Source organism: Coregonus lavaretus (genome assembly GCF_964263955.1).
Source record: "Coregonus lavaretus genome assembly, chromosome: 33".
Classification (NCBI taxonomy): domain Eukaryota; kingdom Metazoa; phylum Chordata; class Actinopteri; order Salmoniformes; family Salmonidae; genus Coregonus; species Coregonus lavaretus.
Window position 1 is genome coordinate 30,194,300 of NC_140020.1, and position 25,273 is coordinate 30,219,572.

General features: G+C 43.9%; 1 protein-coding gene across 1 annotated transcript in view; it reads left to right on the plus strand.

The window, feature by feature from the left end:
• LOC311108674 (MAM domain-containing glycosylphosphatidylinositol anchor protein 2) overlaps positions 1-25,273 on the plus strand; it is a gene marked incomplete at both ends in the record, with an annotated part of 397,367 nt that overhangs the window by 149,189 nt on the left and 222,905 nt on the right. Inside the window, one exon of the mRNA XM_084151384.1 lies at positions 368-542. Within this exon, the coding sequence (XP_084007510.1) occupies positions 368-542 (175 nt within the window). The remainder of the gene's footprint in view (positions 1-367; positions 543-25,273) is intronic.

Consider the following 25,273-nt stretch of genomic DNA (forward strand, 5'->3'; position numbering starts at 1 on the left):
GAGAGAGAGAGAGAATGGTAAGAGTCAGACACAATATATTGGGTGATAAGGTGTGGTTGTAATAAGAAGATGAAATTGGTAGGGCTGATGGAGGTTAACAATGCCCAGTAACATGATAAAGACCAGGATGGGTTCCAAACGTTGTATCTCTAGCTAGCTAGAAGATTTAAACAATTTCAGCAAACAGTGAGCAGACATTCGCTTTCTTTTCGTTGCTATTTCTTTATCTTTTCTTTATATCCAGTACTTGTGCCACAACTACTCTTTTAATAACCATGGAAGACATTGATCAGTGGCCTATGTACCTTAAAGAAGCCAAGGGCTTTATGTCAAGTAAGTAATCTAACTAACCATGTGTTCTACCCAGATCCGATGGACCAAGACAGCAGGCAGCGTGTCGGACCGCTTCCAGGACTCCAGCGTGTTTAACGAGACGCTGCACATCTCCAAGATCCAGAGACACCAGGGAGGACGCTACTACTGCAAGGCTGAGAACGGCTTGGGCTCCCCAGCCATCAAGTCCATACGGGTCGACGTCTACTGTAAGTACTGTACATTACCTTCAGACACAGTGGTTGGGTCAACATTGTTTTCTCGTTATTTCAATGTACTTTCTCAACACAATAACATTGCATCAAATTCAACGTGGCTAGTTAGTATACTGTTCTTGTTTCATTTTATGTAACTTTTTGGGCGACCTGACCAAATACACATAGAAATATGTCTTATAGATCTGTCATTCTCATTAAAGAGAAGATCTGTACAGTAGACAACAGTATAAACAACCCAATCCAGTAGCTTCCACCCTAGCCAACCTAGCCATTAAACAATAATGAGGTCTGATTGGAGTTGTATGGGGCACCTACTTCAGCTGCAACTCACAAGTCCTCAGACGTGCGCTTAAATGGAGGACGGTTGGTCTCATCTGAACCCTAGACAAGCAAACATTGTATGGCTCCCAGCCAGAACCTCCCCAGATCCACCACTCTGTGACACAAGCATATAAAACCAGCACTTTCCCTTCCGTAACATCATCGCCAGTGATTAACCTTTTGGCCTGTGTTCTCCTCTTCTCAAACTCTCTCTGTGGCAGAACACAGAGCAGTCTGCAGTGCTGTCTCTGTCTCTCCTCTCCACCTCTCGTCGGCCTCTGCCTCTTTCTCGTCCTCTGCTTTTGCCTCTCCTCTCTTCTCTTCTCCTTGGTCAGGTAGGGGTTACCAAAGTAAGAGGAACCGCTTTCGTCTGACATCTAAAGCCTCTGCTCCATCTGCCTGTGACTCCTGTCGATCTGTCACGACGCGTGGCTGGTTGTTAGCCTCACCGCTGCCGAGGCTCTTTCTCTGCTTGCTCTCTCTCTCTCTCCTTCTGGTCCCTGGGTGTCTGTGTGGCTCTCAGCCCTTGTACCTGTTTATCAGTACTGACTTGAGCAGGGGCTGTGGAATGGTGGATGTTTAGAAAGCTTGGAACTTGGAAGAAGAGGCTTTCTCTCTCTCCTTGTCTCCTTTCCTTCCTCTGCACTGGACTGCCATATTGGCTTTGTGGTGGATGTCTACTGGACATTTGCTTTCTCCTGTCCAGTTCTTCCACACTGTTAACTGTAAACTATTGAGACATACAACAGACCCTGGATGGACAGTGACTAACATCCCAGTGTCACTGTTTTAGCTTGATAACAGTATGAGTAATAAAGTTGACCAGCGGCTCTCTGGGTTGCCATGGCTAAGGCTGTGACGTTCATGAGATTTTGTCAGAAGGTTATTGTCATGCAAAAGACTGCTGGTGTCACGGTAATTGACCGATTTTTAACATAAGCATGTTTATCATCTCCAGGCTCCACTCATACAAGCAGCATACAAGGTCCTAAACGATATTATAACCGCAATCGATAATAGACAGTACTGTTCAGCCGTCTTCATCGACCTGGCCAAGGCTTTCGACTCTGTCAACCACCGCATTCTTATTGGCAGACTAAATAGCATTGGTTTCTCAGATGACTGCCTCGCCTGGTTCACCAACTACTTCTCAGATAGAGTTCAATGTGTCAAATCGGAGGGCCTGTTGTCTGGACCTATGGCAGTCTCTATGGGGGTGCCACAGGGTTCAATTCTTGGGCCGACTCTTTTGTATATCAATGATGTCGCTCTTGCTGCTGGTGACTCTCAGATCCACCTCTATGCAGACGACACCATTTTGTATACATCTGGCCCTTCATTGGACACTGTGTTAACAAACCTCCAAACAAGCTTCAATGCCATACAACACTCCTTCAGTAGCCTCCAACTGCTCTGAAACACTAGTAAAACTAAATGCATGCTCTTCAATCGAACGCTGCTGGCACCCGCCCACCCGACTAGAATCTCTACTCTCGACGGGTCTGACCTAGAGTATGTGGACAACTACAAATACCTAGGTGTCTGGTTAGACTGTAAACTCTCCTTCCAGACTCACATTAAGAATCTCCAATCCAAAGTTAAATCTAGAATCGGCTTCCTATTTCGCAACAAAGCCTCCTTCACTCATGCTGCCAAACATGCCCTCGTAAAACTGACTATCCTACCGATCCTTGACTTCGGCGATGTCATTTACAAAATAGCCTCCAACACTCTACTCAGCAAATTGGATGTAGTCTATCACAGTGCCATCCGTTTTGTCACCAAAGCCCCATATACTACCCACCACTGTGACCTGTACGCTCTTGTTGGCTGGTCCTCACTACATATTCGTCGCCAAACTCACTGGCTCCAGGCCATCTATAAATCACTGCTAGGCAAATCCCCGCCTTATCTTAGCTCATTGGTCACCATAGCAACACCCACCCGTAGTATGCACTCCAGCAGGTATATCTCACTGGTCATCCCCAAAGCCAACACCTCCTTTGGCCGCCATTCCTTCCAGTTCTCTGCTGCCAATGACTGGAACGAATTGCAAAAATCTCTGAAGCATCTGTTGTCAGAGCACCTTACCGATCACTGCACCTGTACACAGCCCATCTGAAATTAGCCCACCCAACTACTTCATCCCCATATTGTTATTTATTTTGCTAATTTTCACCCCATTATCTCTATTTGCACATCATCTCTTGCACATCTATCACTCCAGTGTTAATACTAATTGTAATTATTTTGCACTATAGCCTATTTATTGCCTTACCTCCATAACTTGCTACATTTGCACACACTGTATATATATTTTCTGTTGTATTTTTGACTTTATGTTTTATTTTACCCCATATGTAACTCTGTGTTGTTATTTTTATCGCACTGCTTTGCTTTATCTTGGCCAGGTCGCAGTTGTAAATGAGAACTTGTTTTCAACTGGCTTACCTGGTTAAATAAGCCTCTGATGTGCGCCTTTGGAACATCAATCAATTGAATATACACCATCACAATAAATATATTATTTATGTTAGTCAGGTCTAAAGTAACATTATGATTTGAAGAAAATGTATTTCAGAAGAACAGAATATGAGTTGGCCTACTGTATGTTATCCTACTATGCGCCATACCATAGGCTGTAGGCTTGTTCATTTAGCTGACAAGATACAGTGAGGGGGAAAAGTATTTGATCCCCTGCTGATTTTGTACGTTTGCCCACTGACAAAGAAATGATCAGTCTATCATTTTAATGGTAGGTTTATTTGAACAGTGAGAGACAGGATAACAACAACAAAAATCCAGAAAAACGCATGTCAAAAATGTTATGAATTGATTTGCATTTTAATGAGGGAAATAAGTATTTGACCCACTCTCAATCAGAAAGATTTCTGGCTCCCAGGTGTTTTTTATACAGTTAACGAGCTGAGATTAGGAGCACACTCTTAAAGGGAGTGCTCCTAATCTCAGCTTGTTACCTGTATAAAAGACACCTGTCCACAGAAGCAATCAATCAATCAGATTCCAAACTCTCCACCATGGCCAAGACCAAAGAGCTCTCCAAGGAAGTCAGGGACAAGATTGTAGACCTACACAAGGCTGGAATGGGCTACAAGACCATCGCCAAGCAGCTTGGTGAGAAGGTGACAACAGTTGGTGTGATTATTCGCAAATGGAAGAAACACAAAAGAACTGTCAATCTCCCTCGGCCTGGGGCTCCATGCAAGATCTCACCTCGTGGAGTTGCAATGATCATGAGAATGGTGAGGAATCAGCCCGGAACTACACGGGAGGATCTTGTCAATGATCTCAAGGCAGCTGGGACCATAGTCACCAAGAAAACAATTGGTAACACACTACGCCGTGAAGGACTGAAATCCTGCAGCGCCCGCAAGGTCCCCCTGCTCAAGAAAGCACATATACAGCCCCGTCTGAAGTTTGCCAATGAACATCTGAATGATTCAGAGGAGAACTGGGTGAAAGTGTTGTGGTCAGATGAGAACAAAATCGAGCTCTTTGGCATCAGATCAACTCGCCGTGTTTGGAGGAGGAGGAATGCTGCCTATGACCCCAAGAACACCATCCCCACCGTCAAACATGGAGGTGGAAACATTATGCTTTGGGGGTGTTTTTCTGCTAAGGGGACAGGACAACTTCACCGCATCAAAGGGACGATGGACGGGGCCATGTACCGTCAAATCTTGGGTGAGAACCTCCTTCCCTCAGCCAGGGCATTGAAAATGGGTCGTGGATGGGTATTCCAGCATGACAATGACCCAAAACACACGGCCAAGGCAACAAAGGAGTTGCTCAAGAAGAAGCACATTAAGGTCCTGGAGTGGCCTAGCCAGTCTCCAGACCTTAATCCCATAGAAATCTGTGGAGGGAGCAGAAGGTTCGGGTTGCCAAACGTCAGCCTCGAAACCTTAATGACTTGGAGAAGATCTGCAAAGAGGAGTGGGACAAAATCCCTCCTGAGATGTGTGCAAACCTGGTGGCCAACTACAACAAATGTCCCTCATTCAAATGCAAATCAATTCATACCATTTTTGACATGCGTTTTTCTGGATTTTTTTGTTGTTATTCTGTCTCTCACTGTTCAAATAAACCTACCATTAAAATTATAGACTGATCATGTCTTTGTCAGAGGGCAAACGTACAAAATCAGCAGGGGATCAAATACTTTTTTCCCTCACTGTATGCTTATAAATCCTGTGCCATTATTTTATATTATATGATTTTATAGTAAGAAGAATGTAATTGAACTTAGCTGAATAAAATAGAATGGATATTTTTCCCATTCAGGAGCGAGAGTTCACGCATATGAAGTGGCTATGTTGAGCATAAAAGTGATCATTTGAAACAGGTCCTATATGCTAGATTTAGAGTTATTTGTCAACTTTAGTTGTGAATTATACAAACCTTAGAATGCCTTAGAAGTCAAAAGATATATGGGCTGCATGATGCGACTATAGGCTATTGCTTGCGCTTTGTTCCTTGCCTCAGGCTGCACACGCTGTTCTCTCATCACGTGATCATATTTTCACCCATCAGACTATTCTCAATTTAATCTTGTCTTTACTAATATGTAAAATTATCAAATGGGCAAGAACAGGGGCAAGACAAAAAAGACATGACATCCGTATGCACTGTAATAGCGAATGGAGGCCACTTTCCAGCGGGTAAGTTATTCACTCATGTTGGGTAGGCTACTCCGGTAATTTCGTTGCACCACAGGTGATATTCTGCCCAAACTCTGTATGCTATGGGCTATGGGCTACCCAGTGCTTAATTTGGGAAACCAAGTGAAATCTATTCAGGAACATCGATAGTAACATGTTTTCACAACAAAACCTATTTCATTAAACTGTTGACAGCCTCTCTCTCTGTGAGCTGGAGAAAGAAATGAAGGAGAGAGGGGAGGACATAGAAACTCACAGTGGTGAGATATTCTGTAGCTAAAGGTAATGTGTCAGTCTATTAATTATGAAAATATAAAAAAAATACCCTATTACTAGGCTATTCAATATCTAAAACAAATTCACTATAATTGTAGGCTAAATCTGAATTTGTTTAATTTAGGCTAGACCAATTATGTACCAAAGATCAAAGATATCTTAAATCAGTATTTGTGATGCATAATATGTGCTAGGCTATGTATTGTATAACGGTACAATCATTATTTTAATTCAGGGTTTTTTTCGGGCTTGGGCTCATATATAGTCCTATGCTTATACATAAGCTCTAATATGCATATTAATGTTTTGAATTAATCATCACCTTAGAAAGCGCTGTCCATTTCGTTGTGTTAGGCTTTGAAACAACATCCACAATGAATGTTTTCCACTCGGATTCAACCTATTTTTTAACTTCTCTCTTCAAATTGATCAATCGCAGTGAGGTGAGCTTTAAAAGCACATACTGTTTAGATGATAAGTGTTTGAATGGCACCGGAGGAGATGCCTGCCGTTTTATGGGCTCCTAACCAATTGTGCTATTGTGTGTGTTTTTTCGCGTTATTTGTAACTTATTTTGTACATAATGTTTCTGCCACCATCTCTTATGACCGAAATGAGCTTCTGGATATCAGGACAGCGATTACTCACCTCGTACTGGACTAAGGTTTTTTCTTTAATGAGTCGGACGCAAAGGATTTTGGTCAGACACCCGACAAGGCCCAAATCCCCGTCATTCGCATGAGAAAGAGACAGAGATATCAGGGACGTAGGTCGGGGTGCCTTGTAATGATCCGACGGCGAGTGCGTAATCTGTCTCTACCATCAGTCCTACTAGCCAACGTACAATCATTGGATAACAAAATAGACTAACTAAGATCACAGATATCCTACCAACGGGACATTACAAACTGTAATATCTTATGTTTCACTGAGTCGTGGCTGAACGACGATATGGATAACATACAGCTGGCGGGATATACACTGCAACGGCAAGATAGAACAGCTGCCTCCGGTAAGACAAGGGGCGGCAGTCTGTGTATATTTGTAAACAACAGCTGGTGCACAAAATCTAATATTAAGGAAGTCTCAAGGTTTTGCTCGCCTGAGGTAGAGGATCTCATGATAAGCTGTAGACCACATTATTTACCAAGAGAGTTTTCATCAATATTTTTTGTACCTGTCTATTTACCACCACAAACCGATGCTGGCACTAAGACCGCACTCAGTGTGCTGTATAAGGCCATAAGCAAACAGGAAAACGCTCATCCAGAGGCGGCGCTCCTAGTGGCCGGGGACTTTAATGCAGGGAAACTTAAATCCATTTTACCTAATTTCTACCAGCATGTTAAATGTGCAACCAGAGGGGAAAAAAACTGTAGACCACCTTTACTCCACACACAGAGACGCGTACAAAGCTCTTCCTTGCCCTCCATTTGGCGAGGAAATCTGACCATAACTCCTGATTCCTGCTTACAAGCAAAAACTAAAGCAGGAAGCACCAGTGAATCTTTTACACTGCTTCTACTCTCTGTTTATTATCATAGTCACTTTAACTCTACCTACATGTACATATTACCTAAATTACCTCGACTAACCTGTGCCCCCGCACACTGACTCTGTACTGGTACCCCCTGTATATAGCCTCGCTACTGTTATTTTACTGCTGCTCTTTAATTTTTTTTTATTTAAACAATTTTTTTTACATTTAACACTTATTTGTCTTAAAACTGCATTGTTGGTTAAGGGCTTGTAAGTAAGCATTTCACTGTAAGGTCTACACCTGTTGTATTCGGCACATGTGACCCAAAAACATTTATTTGATTTGATGTGATTTTCGATTGCATTTGCATTGATGTCAGAGTGGTTAGAGTGACAATAGAGCCCTGAGTACCAGGCCATTAGCGACCTGATGATCGTTAGCGAGTTGGGTAGGCTACTACTATTGCATGTCCAGAGTGCATAAAAGGAGATTACCGTGACTCAACGGTCATGTAGAATTTTACTGCAGTCATGACTCACGACTGCCGGTGTGGCTGTAACACAGTCACCGCAACAGCCTTTGCCATGGCATTGTTTACAGTTTATAAGAGGATGAATCCTGAATTGGCTGAATAGGCACTGTGGGAGGGATGCTGAGCCTATCAGACACATCAGCTGTGACATTCAGACCATCATTCAACCAATGACGTCATCCAATGCTCTCCCCAGTTGGCTCCCTGTCCACTGAGGTCCTGAGTTGTGCTCTCCAGAAAAACTCTGTGTCCAATGGAAGGGGATTAAAAGGGACTATCAATTGTCAAAGACATTGTGCAGTACTTTCAAGTACTTTAGCCTTTCAAGCTTGAATTGATCATCATCTCATCTTGTAAACTCTTCATACCCCAAATCAAATCAAATCAAATCAAATTTTATTGGTCACATGCGCCGAATACAACAGGTGCAGACATTACAGTGAAATGCTTACTTACAGCCCTTAACCAACAGTGCATTTATTTTAAACAAAAAAGTAAGAATAAAACAACAACAAAAAAAGTGTTGAGAAAAAAAGAGCAGAAGTAAAAAATAAAGTGACAGTAGGGAGGCTATATATACAATAGAATAAAGTGACAGTAGGGAGGCTATATATACAGGGGGGTACCGTTGCATAGTCAATGTGCGGGGGCACCGGCTAGTTGAGGTAGTTGAGGTAATATGTACATGTGGGTAGAGTTAAAGTGACTATGCATAAATACTTAACAGAGTAGCAGCAGCGTAAAAAGGATGGGGTGGGGGGGCAGTGCAAATAGTCCGGGTAGCCATGATTAGCTGTTCAGGAGTCTTATGGCTTGGGGGTAGAAGCTGTTGAGAAGTCTTTTGGACCTAGACTTGGCACTCCGGTACCGCTTGCCGTGCGGTAGCAGAGAGAACAGTCTATGACTAGGGTGACTGGAGTCTTTGACAATTTTGAGGGCCTTCCTCTGACACCGCCTGGTATAGAGGTCCTGGATGGCAGGGAGCTTTGCCCCAGTGATGTACTGGGCCGTACGCACTACCCTCTGTAGTGCCTTGCGGTCAGAGGCCAAGCAGTTGCCATACCAGGCGGTGATGCAACCAGTCAGGATGCTCTCGATGGTGCAGCTGTAGAATTTTTTGAGGATCTGAGGACCCATGCCAAATCTTTTTAGTCTCCTGAGGGGGAATAGGCTTTGTCGTGCCCTCTTCACGACTGTCTTGGTGTGTTTGGACCATGATAGTTCGTTGGTGATGTGGACACCAAGGAACTTGAAGCTCTCAACCTGTTCCACTACAGCCCCGTCGATGAGAATGGGGGCGTGCTCAGTCCTCTTTTTTTTCCTGTAGTCCACAATCATCTCCTTTGTCTTGGTCACGTTGAGGGAGAGGTTGTTGTCCTGGCACCACACGGCCAGATCTCTGACCTCCTCCCTATAGGCTGTCTCATCGTTGTCGGTGATCAGGCCTACCACTGTTGTGTCGTCGGCAAACTTAATGATGGTGTTGGAGTCGTGCCTGGCCATGCAGTCATGGGTGAACAGAGAGTACAGGAGGGGACTGAGCACGCACCCCTGAGGGGCCCCCGTGTTGAGGATCAGTGTGGCAGATGTGTTGTTACCTACCCTTACCACCTGGGGGCGGCCCGTCAGGAAGTCCAGGATCCAGTTGCAGAGGGAGGTGTTTAGTCCCAGGATCCTTAGCTTAGTGATGAGCTTTGAGGGCACTATGGTGTTGAATGCTGAGCTGTAGTCAATGAATAGCATTCTCACGTAGGTGTTCCTCTTGTCCAGGTGGGAAAGGGCAGTGTGGAGTGCGATAGAGATTGCATCGTCTGTGGATCTGTTGGGGCGGTATGCAAATTGGAGTGGGTCTAGGGTTTCTGGGATTATGCTGTTGATGTGAGCCATGACCAGTCTTTCAAAGCACTTCATGGCTACAGACGTCAGTGCCACGGGTCGGTAGTCATTTAGGCAGGTTATCTTAGAGTTCTTGGGCACGGGGACTATGGTGGTCTGCTTGAAACATGTTGGTATTACAGACTCAGTCAGGGACATGTTGAAAATGTCAGTGAAGACACTTGCCAGTTGGTCAGCACATGCTCGGAGTACACGTCCTGGTAATCCGTCTGGCCCTGCGGCCTTGTGAATGTTGACCTGCTTAAAAGTCTTACTCACATCGGCTACGGAGAGCGTGATCACATAGTCGTCCGGAACAGCTGGTGCTCTCATGCATGCTTCAGTGTTGCTTGCCTCGAAGCGAGCATAGAAGTGGTTTAGCTCGTCTGGTAGGCTTGTGTCACTGGGCAGCTCGCGGCTGTGCTTCCCTTTGTAGTCTGTAATAGTTTTCAAGCCCTGCCACATCCGACGAGCGTCAGAGCCAGTGTAGTATGATTCAATCTTAGACCTGTATTGACTCTTTGCCTGTTTGATGGTTCGTCGGAGGTCATAGCGGGATTTCTTATAAGCGTCCGGGTTAGAGTCCCGTTCCTTGAAAGCGGCAGCTCTACCCTTTAGCTCAGTGCGGATGTTTCCTGTAATCCATGGCTTCTGGTTGGGGTATGTACGTACGGTCACTGTGGGGACGACATCATCGATGCACTTATTGATGAAGCCAGTGACTGATGTGGTGTACTCCTCAATGCTGTCTGAAGAATCCCGGAACATGTTCCAGTCTGTGCTAGCAAAACAGTCCTGTAGCTTAGCATCTGCGTCATCTGACCACTTTTTTATTAGCCGAGTCACTGGTGCTTCCTGCTTCAGTTTTTGCTTATAAGCAGGAATCAGGAGGATAGAGTTATGGTCAGATTTGCCAAATGGAGGGCGAGGGAGAGCTTTGTATGCGTCTCTGTGTGTGGAGTAAAGGTGGTCTAGAGTTTTTTCCCCTCTGGTTGCACATTTAACATGCTGGTAGAAATGAGGTAGAACGGATTTAAGTTTCCCTGCATTAAAGTCCCCTGCTACTAGGAGCGCTGCATCTGGATGAGCGTTTTCCTGTTGATTAATGGCCTTGTACAACTCATTCAGTGCAATCTTAATGCCAGCATTGGTTTGTGGTGGTAAATAGACAGCTATGAAAAGTATAGATGAAAACTCTCTTGGTAAATAGTGTGGTCTACAGCTTATCATAAGATACTCTACCTCAGGCGAGCAAAACCTTGAGACTTCCTTAGTATTTGATTTTGTGCACCAGCTGTTGTTTACAAAAATACAGAGACCGCCACCCCTCGTCTTACCCGAGTCTGCCGTTCTGTCCTGCCGATGTAGCGTATAGCCTGCTAGCTGAATGTTGTCATTGTTGTCATTCAGCCACGACTCCGTGAAACATAAGATATTACAGTTTTTAATGTCCCGTTGGTAGGATAACCGTAATCTTAAATCGTCCATTTTATTCTCCAAAGCTTGAACGTTGGCTAATAGGATTGATGGGAGAGGCAGTTTACTCGTTCGCCGTCGGATCCTTACAAGGCACCCCGACCTACGTCCACGATATCGCCGTCTCTTCCTCACGCGAATGACGGGGATCTGGGCCTTGTCCGGAGTCTGTAGAATATCCTTCGCGAACGCCTCGTTGAAGAAAAAGTGTTCGTCCAACGCGAGGTGAGTAATCGCTGTCCTGATATCCAGAAGCTCTCTTTGGTTATAAGAGACGATGGCATAAACATTATGTACAAAATAAATTACAAATAACGCGGAAAAACACACATAATAGTACAATTGGTTAGAGGGCTGTAAAACGGCAGCCATCTTCTCCCTGTTACATATGTAATGCTATGTCCTTCATATTGTAGAGCCTTAAAACAGGGCTTTATAGGACATTATTAAAACAGTAGCAGCATTTAAAGTGTTATGTGGACGCCCTTGTCTCTGGCCTTGTAGTGCATGTGTACTTCATTAGCTGAATGTTGTATTGCACATCCAGCAGAAACACACTGGATTTCTCCAGAGAAATGTTATAGCTGTCCCCCAGGGGTGAATTTAATTGATGGGCCTCTTTTGCAGCTTTCGGTATTTTTAGTGCTTTGCAGCCTTGCTTTTTAATTAGCATTAAAATTGCTGTTTGGGCACCATGGCTCAACAATAACACCTTGAAAAATTGTGTTGACTGTCTGTTTTTCAGATGTTGCACCGGTGTGTCTTTATTCATACCAATGCATTTAGACTACCCAGAAATGTAACCGCTATTTAGGATGGACACTTCTATTATGCTTGAGGGACGATACAAATATGAGAGAGAAAATGTCAATGTAAAATGAGAGAGACAGGACTTTAGGAGGGCCTGCATTTCAATGTGAATTTCAATGGTGGGTTGAATATCTTGTTTCTACAGCAAAGTATTTTCTTCTGTTCTTTAAAAAAAAACATTTATTGCTTTTCCTCCCCAGTCCTTCTGAAACCAGAGAGGTATACTACGAAGCAAGCTAGATCTACTCAGGGTTTTCTAAAGCTAGCCAGCTGCAGTTAGCTTCACATTCCAGCTCAGGCTTCATCCGTACTATGACGGTGGATATTGTTTGTCAGCCTGCCGCTTACTCTAGCATGCTTGTAACTGCGCGTGCAATGCTCACGTGGCTAGTCGAACGGCAAACTCTTTATTGAGACAATCAATCAATAATCCATGGTCGAGTCAGTGACACATTTTCATTTGTGCCAAAATCAAAATGAAATAAAAGCTTTCTTGCAATTTCAGCAGGCTATGGAGTGGAATAGGCTTTTAGAAGTGCCGTCTTTATTATATTACTTATTATTAATGCCGTCTTTGGTGTGCTTTGGTGTGTTTATCAATGCACAAGCACGTTTTTCCCAATATCGATGAAATCATACAAAAGTTGTATCATTACTAAATGTGTAATGTGATAGGTATTTTAACATTACTATTATTTTACACACAAAACACTTTTGATTAATAAAATATTTAATCAGTCGTCTTCCTCAAGTGAAAGGGATGATGACGCAATCTTTGCGAGAGGGAGGGAATCTGATTTCATTGGCCCTCAACTCGCGGCTCAGACCACCTTATTCAGGATATTGAAGTTAGCCATAGAAATGTACCTGGCTAAAAGGAAAGCCACTTTCGTGGTATCGGTTATCCTGAGTTGAACTCAGAGTTGACCAAAGTTACCTCGCAAGCTCCTCATGCTACATTTGTAGTACAGGGCTCAGGGGGCTTCTTTAAAATGTTAAGTGTAAATAAAGGTACTTCCAGATTTATTTATTCATACATGCATAGTTATAAAATCAACGTGCACTCCTCTCCTAACCATTCCCCTTCTAAAGAGACTGCTGGAGTGGCCATGACTCAGAATTTCCAATAGACGCGGAATGAAATGAAATGAAGGAAGGAAAGAGAGAAAGGGAGAATTCTCTAAATGTGTTGCCCAGGTTAGAAAATAAATTAAATCAAAGAAGGAAGGAAGGTGCCTTGTCTACCTTTAGCATCGTTATACTAACTCAGAGAGACAGACAACTGCATGATGGGGTAATGGTAAAGTTACCTCTGCAGTGCAGAGGAGCTGATTTAGCCCTAGCAGGCCTAGCATGCCCAACAGTAACTCATTTAAAATACCCACGAGCACGCATTTCTACCTGCTGACACCTCAGAAGATGTGTTTGTCCATTGTGAGGTCTGCAGGAATAGATGCCCACTCAGAAGTTAATAAAGAACCATTGATCGATTGGTAGTTTTGCTTTTCCTGAGAAGCCTTGAGCCTCTTCTTCTTCACTTCCTAGAAGGGTCTTTTTATTACAAAGTTGTTTATTTCATCTGGGCTCTATGCCCTATATTGCTGTGTCTGAGGCTGCATTGACATACCTAGCAGACAAATGCCTATAGTGTTTCAGCAGGGGCTTATAGCTGGTTTAAATGACTTAATCGGCAGGTGGACTTCAATGTTATACATTTATGATGTGAAAAGAACTGGCAGAGTACAATGGACTCCAACGAAGTACAAAAGACTCATGTTCTTCACATGTGCCCATGCATTTATCAGGAGAATTTAAAGAGCATGTACTTGAATCGAGACTGGAAAACTTTAGTGCACTTAAATTGAGTTTGCACTTATCCGAAGCACACTTGTCAGGAGTCGACGTTATATACCACCAATGTGACCATGGTGGTGGTTTTAGGACACTTTGGGCAAATTATCAAATTGATTATTTTTACACTGGAGGCTTCAGTGGCCCTATGAGTCACCCACCATTTAGTGACACTTTGTAAATCACCTTCTGACAGTTCCAAAAACAACCCATTGCTAATCTTTAACAGCCTTCTTAATGTCTCAGCCTCAAAATGTTACTACAACCAGAAATTACTGTTACTTAGAAAAGTTATTTAATAATGCAACGTGTAGGCCTAGATTATCATTGGTCTCGGAGCTGAAATTAATTATGTTTGTGTAACACCAGAAGTTATTTCATTTTGGCCAACAAATTGAAAATGCTGGCAGGATGGTTGTATCTCGAGCTGGCCAAATCCAATTCTGCACAGAGTGCGGTTGATAAAAGACAGATCTTAAGCTCAGCACTTTAAGGAACAACCATTAAAGCTAAAAAGCTTTTGTTTTGAAAAGCTACTTTCTGCTATTCGTACATCTGCTAACAACATGCTAGCAGCTGATGCTAATATTAGCTCACTAGCTAGCATTAGCTATTATGGAGCTATCTGTGAAGCATCTGAAGTTTGTGACTGACATCTTTCAAGCCTTTCTTCAAGCCTTTCTTTCTTTCAAGCCTTTCTCCTTTCAAGCCTGTCTTCAAGCCTTTCTTTCTTTCAAGCCTTTCTTTTCTGATGTGGCTCACCTGTGTCTTCTTGATGGTTTTCTTTTCTCTTTCACTAAACTCCTCTCCTCCAAAGAATACATCTGAATAGCATCTTGCTTGATTTAATTTCACATGCAAGGTCTTGCTCACTCCATATTCCTTATCTCTCATGCAGTGGGCCAGAGAGTTTAGCAGAAACACAGTGTTGAGAGAATAACATTAGAGCTGCTAGCAATAGAGCTCAAGCCAAGCCAATGGTTATGCATGATCACACTCAGAGGTCCTGACTCAGACACACATGTCAAAGGCTTAAGACATCATGACACATATGCCTCCTCTGCTGTGTAGGCTAACACACAGCACACAGACAGAACAGTGAGTGTGCCCAACGCCGTAGAAGAGCTGTCTCTGTTTTATGTTTACCTAGCGTCCAGCATCGGAGTAGAGTGGAGTTGAGTTCATCTGTGAGTCAGGGACAGTGTTTGTTTAGCGGCATGGCCTGCGGCGGGGTTTAGATCTCCGCCGGTCAGGAGGTTTGCTGCTTCCTATCTCATCGGGAGTCAATTTACTGTCCGTCCTACTGCAGGGATGCTTGGGTTACTGTGTACATAACGAAGAATTGGGGACAGCACCCGGTGTCACAGGCCTGTTCACCCCGCTACTGTCTAGAAGGCAGAGACAATACAGGTGCATCAAAGCTGGGGCCAAGGGACTGAAAAACAGCTTTTATCTCTCTATGAACTTTAGTCACTGTTACTAGCCAGCTACCACCCAGTACTCAACCCTGCACCTTAGAGACTGCTGTCCTATGTACATAGTCATTGAACACTGGTCCCTTTAATAATGCTTACATACTGTTTTACCCACTTCATATGTACAGTGAGGGAAAAAAGTATTTGATCCCCTGCTGATTTTGTACATTTGCCCACTGACAAAGACATGATCAGTCTATAATTTTAATGGTAGGTTTATTTGAACAAAAATTTTATTAATTTATTTGCATTTTAATGAGGGAAATAAGTATTTGACCCCTCTGCAAAACATGACTTAGTACTTGGTGGCAAAACCCTTGTTGGCAATCACAGAGGTCAGACTTTTCTTGTAGTTGGCCACCAAAATCAGGAGGGATTTTGTCCCAGCAGATCTTCTCCAAGTCATTAAGGTTTCAAGGCTGATGTTTGGCAACTCGAACCTTCAGCTCCCTCCACAGATTTTCTATGGGATTAAGGTCTGGAGACTGGCTAGGCCACTCCAGGACCTTAATGTGCCTCTTCTTGAGCCACTCCTTTGTTGCCTTGGCCGTGTGTTTTCGGTCATTGTCATGCTGGAATACCCATCCACGACCCATTTTCAATGCCCTGGCTGAGGGAAGGAAGTTCTCACCCAAGATTTGACGGTACATGGCCCCGTCCATCGTCCCTTTGATGCGGAGGAGTTGCCCTGTCCCCTTAGCAGAAAAACACCCCCAAAGCATAATGTTTCCACCTCCATGTTTGACGGTGGGGATGGTGTTCTTGGGGTCATAGGCAGCATTCCTCCTCCTCCAAACACGGCGAGTGGAGTTGATGCCAAAGAGCTCAATTTTGGTCTCATCTGACCACAACACTTTCACCCAGTTCTCCTCTGAATCATTCAGATGTTCATTGGCAAACTTCAGACGGGCCTGTATATGTGCTTTCTTGAGCAGGGGGACCTTGCGGGCGCTGCAGGATTTCAATCCTTCACGGCGTAATGTGTTACCAATTGTTTTCTTGGTGACTATGGTCCCAGCTACCTTGAGATCATTGACAAGATCCTCCCGTGTAGTTCTGGGCTGATTCCTCACTGTTCTCATGATCATTGCAACTCCACGAGGTGAGATCTTGCATGGAGCCCCAGACCGAGGGAGATTGACAGTTATTTTGTGTTTCTTCCATTTGCGAATAATCGCACCAACTGTTGTCACCTTCTCACCAAGCTGCTTGGCGATGGTCTTGTAGCCCATTCCAGCCTTGGAGAGCTCTTTGGTCTTGGCCATGGTGGAGAGTTTGGAATCTGATTGATTGATTGCTTCTGTGGACAGGTGTCTTTTATACAGGTAACAAACTGAGATTAGGAGCACTCCTTTTAAGAGTTTGCCCCTAATCTCAGCTCGTTACCTGTATAAAATATAGCTGGGAGCCAGAAATCTTTCTGATTGAGAGGGGGTCAAATACTTATTTCCCTCATTAAAATGTTAAACAATTCATAACATTTTTGACATGCGTTTTTCTGGATTGTTTTGTTGTTATTCTGTCTCTCACTGTTCAAATAAACCTACTATTAAAATTATAGACTGATCATTTATTTTTCAGTGGCAAAACGTACAAAATCAGCAGGGGATCAAATAGTTTTTTCCTTCACTGTATATACTGTATTCTAGTCAAGGCCTATCCTATATAACTACCACTGAACACACCTTTTATATTCATATACTTCCCATAATGTCTATACATACCAGCATATACATATATATTTATATCCCGGACTCTGACATTACTCGTTCTAATATTTATATATTTCTTAATTCCTTTCTATTTTTGGTACTGTATTTGCGTGTATTGTTTTGTATTGTCAGGTATTACTGCAATGTTCGAGCTAGGAACATAAGCATTTCGCAACACCCACGATGACATCTGCTAAATATGTGTACGCGACCAATAAAAGTTGATTTGATTTTGATTTGAAGTGGGGGCAGAAGAGGAATGGATAAAGGGGCCTCCACTATGATAGATGCAGAGCCAGATCATCTGATGGATTTCACTGAGACATTATGCAGGCAGGTTGTGGGTTCAATTCCCACGGGGATCAGGCAGGTTGTGGGTTCAATTCCCACAGGGATCACATACACATACTTAATTGTATGAACTCGCTGCACTGTAAGTAGCTTTGGATAATAACGTCTGCTAAGTGGCATAAATGTATATCAGTCCATGCTCTCAAGCCCTGTGTTATTGGTATTTACACTCTATCATGCCCCCTGTTCTATGTCTGTGGGAGGCTAATGTATGGTATAATGTGTGTGTATATGCAGATTGTAGTGTGTCTGTGTGTAGTGTTTGTGGGAGGGGGATCTCCAGGGGATGTATTGATCCTGGAGTTCATGTGGAGGCAGGAGATCTGAGAGCCTGTGTGTGTGTGTACGTGTGCGTGCGTGTGTGTGTTCAATAGGGGGAGTTAGTATGGAGAATGGAAGACAATGTCATCATCAGCTGTCCAACTCACTGCCAAGCCCACTTGTGGAAGACTAAGTATGTCATATAGAGTTGAAGTCGGAAATTTACATACACCTTAGCCAAATACATTTTAACTCTGTTTTTCACAATTCCTGACATTTAATCATAGTACAAATTCCCTGTCTTAGGTCAGTTAGGATCACCACTTCATTTTAAGAATGTGAAATGTCAGAATAATAGTAGAGCGAATGATTTATTTCAGCTTTTATTTCATTCATCACATTCCCTGTGGGTCAGAAGTTTACATACACTCAATTAGTATTTGGTAGCACTGCCTTTAAATTGTTTAACTTGGGTCAAACGTTTCGGGCAGCCTTCCACAAGCTTCCTACAATAAGTTGGATGAATTTAGGCCCATTCCTCCTGACAGAGCTGGTGTAACTGAGACAGGTTTGTAGGCCTCCTTGCTCGCACACGCTTTTTCAGTTCTGCCAACACATTTTCTATAGGATTGAGGTCAGGGCTTTGTGATGGCCACTCCAATACCTTGACTTTGTTGTCCTTAAGCCATTTTGCCACAACTTTGGAAGACCCATTTGCGACAAAGCTTTAACTTCCTGACTGATGTCTTGAGATGTTGCTTCAATATATCCACATCATTCTCCTTCCTCATGATGCCATCTATTTTGTGAAGTGCACCAGTACCTCTTGCAGCAAAGCACCCCCACAGCATGATGCTGCCACCCCCGTGCTTCACGGTTGGGATTGTATTCTTCGGTTTGCAAGACCCACCATTTTTCCTCCAAACATAACAATGGTCATTATGGCCAAACAGTTCTATTTTTGTTTCATCAGACCAGAGGACATTTCTCCAAAAAGTACGATCTTTGTCCCAATATGCAGTTGCAAACCGTAGTCTGGCTTTTTTATGGCGGTTTTGGAGCAGTGGCTTCTTCCTTGCTGAGCGGCCTTTCAGGTTATGTTGATATGGGACTCGTTTTACTGTGGATATAGATACTTTTGTACCTGTTTCCTCCAGCATCTTCACAAGGTCCTTTGCTGTTGTTTTGGGATTGATTTGCACTTTTCGCACCAAAGTACGTTAATCTCTAGGAGACAGAATGCGTCTCCTTCCTGAGCAGTATAACGGCTGCATGGTCCCATGGTGTTTATACTTGCGTACTATTGTTTGTACAGATGAACGTGGTACCTTCAGGCGTTTGGAAATTGCTCCCAAGGATGAACCAGACTTGTGGAGGTCTACAATTTATTTTCCCTTGGCTGATTTCTTTTGATTTTCCCATGATGTCAAGCAAAGAGGCACTGAGTTTGAAGGTAGGCCTTGAAATACATCCACAGGTACACCTCCAATTGACTCAAATTATGTCAATTAGCCTATCATACACAAACACCATACACAAAAAAAATAATAATATGCACGGATGATTGTAAGTCGCTTTGGATAAAAGTGTCTGCTAAATGGCATATTGTTATTATATTATTTATCAGAAGCTTCTAAAGCCATGACATCATTTTCTGGAATTCTCCAAGCTGTTTAAAGGCACAGACAACTTAGTGTATGTAAACTTCTGACCCACTGGAATTGTGATACAGTGAATTATAAGTGAAATAATCTGTCTGCAAACAATTGTTGGAAAAATTACTTGTGTCATGCACAAAGTAGACGTCCTAACCGACTTGCCAAAACTATAGTTTGTTAACTAGAAATGTGTGGAGTGGTTGAAAAACAAGTTTTAATGACTCCAACCTAAGTGTATGTAAACTTCTGACTTCAACTGTATTGGGTTTCTTCCTACAAAGCTCATTGACCCTTTGGGGGATGACACAACTGTGACTCTGAAGGATTTCCTTCACAGCATAAAGAAACCCCACAGAATAATATCACTCAAAGTTATGATGTCATGTTACTTACCATCCCACTCTTATTGATTCACAAAAACACCTACGACATCATATCAACTATTAATATATTGTATTAATTGGGGGAGATATTTTGATCCATTCAGATGATGTATGTATGTCGAGACAGAGATGTATTTGGCCTCAAAGTGGTTTTTGATGTAAATGCCCTGGCGTGATGAATGCTGAGATCCAGGCCGTGGTGAGTTATCTGAGGCCTGTTAGAATCAGCACAGGATGAATCAGCACATTATGAACATTATGTGTACATTATGTAAATGTTTGCTGCCGTAGTTAATGGAGGTAAGGCCAGTTCACGACTGGCCATTAATGTCTCAAGGTCTTCCTCCTCTGAGGATCTAGGGAGGAGGACCTTTAATCAGGGTACTACAGGAACCCTCTGCTGCTGTCCATGCAGACACTGTTTCTGTCCCAAATGGCACCCTATTCTCTTTATAGTGCACTACTTTTGTCCTTCCTGTACTACTTCTAATGACCCTTATAATCGTATTACAAGCAGTAAACAAGCCACATTGCTGTCTATAAGTCATTTGGTTTAGGAAAGTATTGTAGTTTGATTTCAGTGAACCTAATCTGTTGTCTGTAAATACATTGTCCATCCCATTCTCCATATGAAACTTAGAACATACAATAGACTGTACATACACAATAGAGCTTGTCCCAATTAACAGTGTGTTTTTTGGCTACAAATAGACATTGAAGTACATGAAGCATAAAAAAGTCATTGGAAAATACAGTATGATTTATCATTTAATATCCATAGCTAGATTCTGGCCAACATAAAGATAAGCCCAAATCATCACAACACCATCATTGATGATCGATAAGGGTTTATTTACACAGTGCTTGGTGTGCTATTGCTAAAGGGACATGTAGTATTGTTGACTGAAGAGGTCTCTGGAGAACCATAAAGGCCATGAATGGGGACTCATGAATGTGGTTGAAATGTAGAAGTCAATACAGGGGTGTTGACATGATAGAAGACTTATCTGTTGAAATAGACATGAGACAGATGACTCACTGGCCATGTGTTACCTAAAGAGACCAGGAGACCAGGATTGAGAGGACAACAATGGAAAGGAATGGTACAAATATGCTTCCTCCTAGAATTCTTATTGGAGCATTTTTAACAGAAGGGTTGTTTATGAAGGTAATCTACTGTACATGTACCCTTGAGTTTAGTTGTAGGATTGTGGCTTGGATCGTCTTGTACAAAGCCAATGGATGAGTGGGTGTTGTTATTCCGCGTAGAGAACAGAACAGAACAGGGATGGGTTTGTGGTGAGATTAATGGGAGAAGAGATGGGCCGAGGCAGACGCCTCTGTCTCCCTGAGACGATGAAGAGGAGATTAATTACCCCCAGTGTAGGGGTGTGTGTGTCTCCATAACCCCCCCCCTAACACATCTCTATTGGGGCTCACTATTCCCCCATCTCCATCACTGGGAGGAAGAGAGGGGGCCGCTGTCATCTAACCCACCATCCATCGCACACACACGTCCACACAGTCATCCACACAAGCACACACACTCATTAATAACTCTCTCACTCACATACACATAAGCACGCATGCACAAACACACTCATTAACTCTCTCTTCCACACACACACTTTAACAAACTCACACCCCCAACACCCCCAAAAAGACAGCCTAATCGAATGAGAGCAGCACCCATCACTGTGGAAGATAGAGATGAGTAGCTCTAAGTAGAATGAGCCACCCTGAACCGATGATCCAGCTCCCAGAGTTACAGCACAGAGTACAACAGAGCAGAGCCTGTTAAGTTATTACACTGCAGGATGCTAGCTGAGAGCTGAGACTGTTTAGATTGGGTAGATGAAACATAGGCTATGACTGGAGTTTTAACCTTTAACTGGAGTTTGAACTTTTAAATTCAATTCTTAAGAGCTAATTCACTAAGACCTTGTGGATGCACTGTCTGTGCACCTATACAATAGCAGCAACTAAGTTACAGTTTTATCTAATCAGGTATGCACATGCATTAGACACATTTGGTCTGGTCTAGTGACTAGTACACGCTTCATAATGTTATACGGACCAGAACACATTTGATTAATTCTAATCTACATAGACTAGTGCGCACTTTATATGTCTAGTCTTTAGAGACTAGTGCCTTTATCCTGCTGTGTAACAGAATAAACCTTCCAATGTTAACGGTGTGACTGCCCTCTAAATTCATTTCAGTGCTGCCACTAAAACACCATGAGCAGTACATTACCTAACGCTCCATCGTGTACACCTGCATCAGCACAGTCATTGGTTCTAATTACATCTAACCAGTGCTGATGACTATGATGTGTGATGTGTTCCCATAGACATTAATGCACAGCTCACCTCCTGTTAATGAAGAGGCTGCAGGTAGCAGTTAACTCTATGTAAAGATCTAGGATCAGCTTACTCTCTTTCAATTCTAACTTTTAGGTCAGTGGTAAGGGATAGTGTCATCATACTCCAATGACATGAGGGAGGCAGATGAGGTGAGAGAGGGAGAGGAGAGGCAGAGAGAGTGAGAGAGAGAGTTGTCCTACTCTTTCCTTCTCTCCCTCCTACCCTCCCTCCCTCTCTCCCTCCCTCCATCCCTTCCTGCATCAGCAAAGCTGTCTTTCAGGTGAAAAGAGGGATGTTGAGATGCTGATTGAGTAATTCAGAGGTTGTTACGAGGCAGCAAGACAGCATGCCAAACAGTGTGTGTGTGTGTGTGTGTGTGTGTGTGTGTGTGTGTGTGTGTGTGTGTGTGTGTTTGTTACAAGCATTAGGACAGCGTTCCAAACAGCAAACATGGCAGAAGTGTCAGGGTGCCCTTCTGAACTTCAACCCAACTGGCCCCTGTAACCCAACCTCTGTATACGTAAGGAGAAAAATGCACACAGGCATTCACAAATACACACACGTACATACACACACACACTTTACTCTAGCTGGGAAAGTTATTCGTACACACACTCACACAAAATCTGGGTCACGACCTTACAAAAGGGTAGTGTTTTATTTGAAAGGGTAAACTGCATAGAAGGTCTCTCCTTCATTGCAATTATAGCGGAGCTGCATAAAATCAGACAGAAACATCGCTATTAATTTGTTGGTATTTATAAATCCTGAATACAAATCACATTGGCCATTCACAAAGTTAATGAGGTTCATTCGGTTCATAAATGGCATTGTAAATTCACATCGTTGTTAATAAATCTTTGCCAGGTGTCACACAACACATCAGTAGGTATTATTCCAATTTCATATCCCCTTGAACATGAAGTTTATGATGATAACACTGTATGTGTCCCAAATGGCAACCTTTTCCCTATATAGTGCACTACTTTGACCAGGGCCCACTCAATATAGTGCACTACTTTTGACCAGAGCCCTATGGGCCCTGGTCAAAAGTAGCGCACTATATAGGGAATAGGGTGCCATTTGGAATGTGCCCACTGTCTACTTCCTGAATATTCAATATAATGCCATTGACATTTCCATCCGGGAGCAGATTGCCAGCCCAGGGGATTTCAGAAGGCTTCCTTTATGGTTATAGCCCACACTGAAACTGGGATAGACCACACAGTCTAGCATCATCATCATAACATTTAAATTTATAATGGAACAGAGGCCATGTGCACATTACCATAATTACTATCCAGAGAGATCCGTACACTTTTCACATAGCTCAGCGCTCAGCGCTCACTGCAAACAATGAGAGTGTTTATATGTGTGTATGTCTGTCACTCTCTCTTTATTTCCCTCTATGCTCTCTCTCGCTCGCTCTGTCTGTCTGTCTGTCTGTCATTCCGTCCATCTGTCTGTCTGTCTGTGTCTGTCTGTCTGTCTGTCTGTCTTGCTCAGGATGAAGAAGTATTTGAGAAGTATTTGTTACTTTGATCCTCTGCCTCTTAACACTAGAACCGCCATAGGCCAACGGCCACTGACGTTTGATTTTGTAAAAAAAAAAAAGCTATGTCCTGCTCCTTCCCTGACTTTTCCTAAATGTTTATATTTTACACTGCTCATTTGTCCAAATTTTGAAATCACAAACAGAAAAGTATTTAGAGCCTTTTTACCAGTTTTATTTTTATTTTTTTGTCACGGTTCCGACAGACGACCAGAGGACCACAATTGCGTCACACCAGAAAGTTTATTAAACTTAAGGGAAAAGGGAAGTAGGGAGTGAATGAAGGCTCCAGGGGTAACAGGGATCCCGTCCAATGTGCTGGGTCTGTGCCCCCCCCAGTGGCAGCGATGCGTCCTATGAAGCCGGTGGTGGGTGGTCCAGAAGTCCTGGGGGGGGGGAGACACAGACACAACAGGGCGGAATGAAACAAGGCAGCAGTACAGTTCAAGGGAAATCCAAAATACGTAGTAGCAAGGCAGAAGGCTGGTCAGAGTTACCGGGATTGAAGAGTAGTCAGGAGTCGTAATGGCAGAAGCAGGTCTGGATCTCCTGGGGCAGACGAGTATCCAAAAATCAGGCAGGTCCGGGGTCACAAAACCAGGGTGAGCCAGAAGCGCGAGCAAACAGGTTCCGGGTGTGAGCTTTGCAGACGATCTGACACCGGAGAGCTGAAAGACAGGGCCTTAAATACTGGGAGAGGTAGTGGGTAATGCAGCGCAGCTGGCAGAGTAATTAGAGCAGAGCAGAGCAGGGACAGGTGGAGCTAGTTAGGCTGAGTAGAGAGAGTGGTGAGCAGAGTGGAAGAAAATAAGGTGGTAACCCGGTGGAGTGAGAGGCTCATGACAGAACCCCCCCCCCAAGGGACGGCCCCAGAAGTCCCAAGAGCAACACCACGCCGGGCGGGAGGAGGGGAGCCGGAGGAGGGCTAGAACTCCTCCGAACGGTCCGAGTGAACGTCCTCATCCTCGGAGGAAGCCGGAGGGCCGTGGTCGGGAGATGGGACAGGTCCCGAGACAGGATCAGGCACAGGACAGGAAGCCGAGCGGGCAGGACGGTTAGGGACCCCTCTGGGGCGGCCCCTACGGATTGCAGGTTGATCAGGATGCCGTTGGTGGAAAGCGGTGATGAGAGTCCTATCCACAATCCGACTAGCTGGCACCCAGGTCCTTTCCTCAGGTCCATAGCCCTCCCAGTCAATGAGGTACTGGAGACCCCTACCCCTCCGTCTGGACCGAAGCAGGCGGCGGACGGTGTAAACCAGACCACCATCGACGAGCCGTGGAGGAGGAGGACAAGGCGCAGCAGGGACCAGCGGACTCTCATGGATGGGCTTAATCTTAGACACATGGAAAGTGGGGTGCACCCTCAGGGAATTAGGCAGTTGGAGCCGGACAGCAGTTGGGCTAATCACTCTTATGATAGGGAATGGGCCAATGAACCGAGGTGCCAGCTTCTGCGACTCCACCCTGAGTGGCAGGTTCCTCGATGACAACCACACCCTTTGACCAACATGGTAGGTGGGAGCAGGAATTCTCCGACGGTTGGCCCCGGTAGTGTAGCTGGCAACGGATCTGAGGAGTGTGGCTCGGGCTTGTGACCAGGTGCGGCGACAACGACGGGCAAAAGCAAGTGCAGATGGGCAAGTAACCTCCTCTTCCTG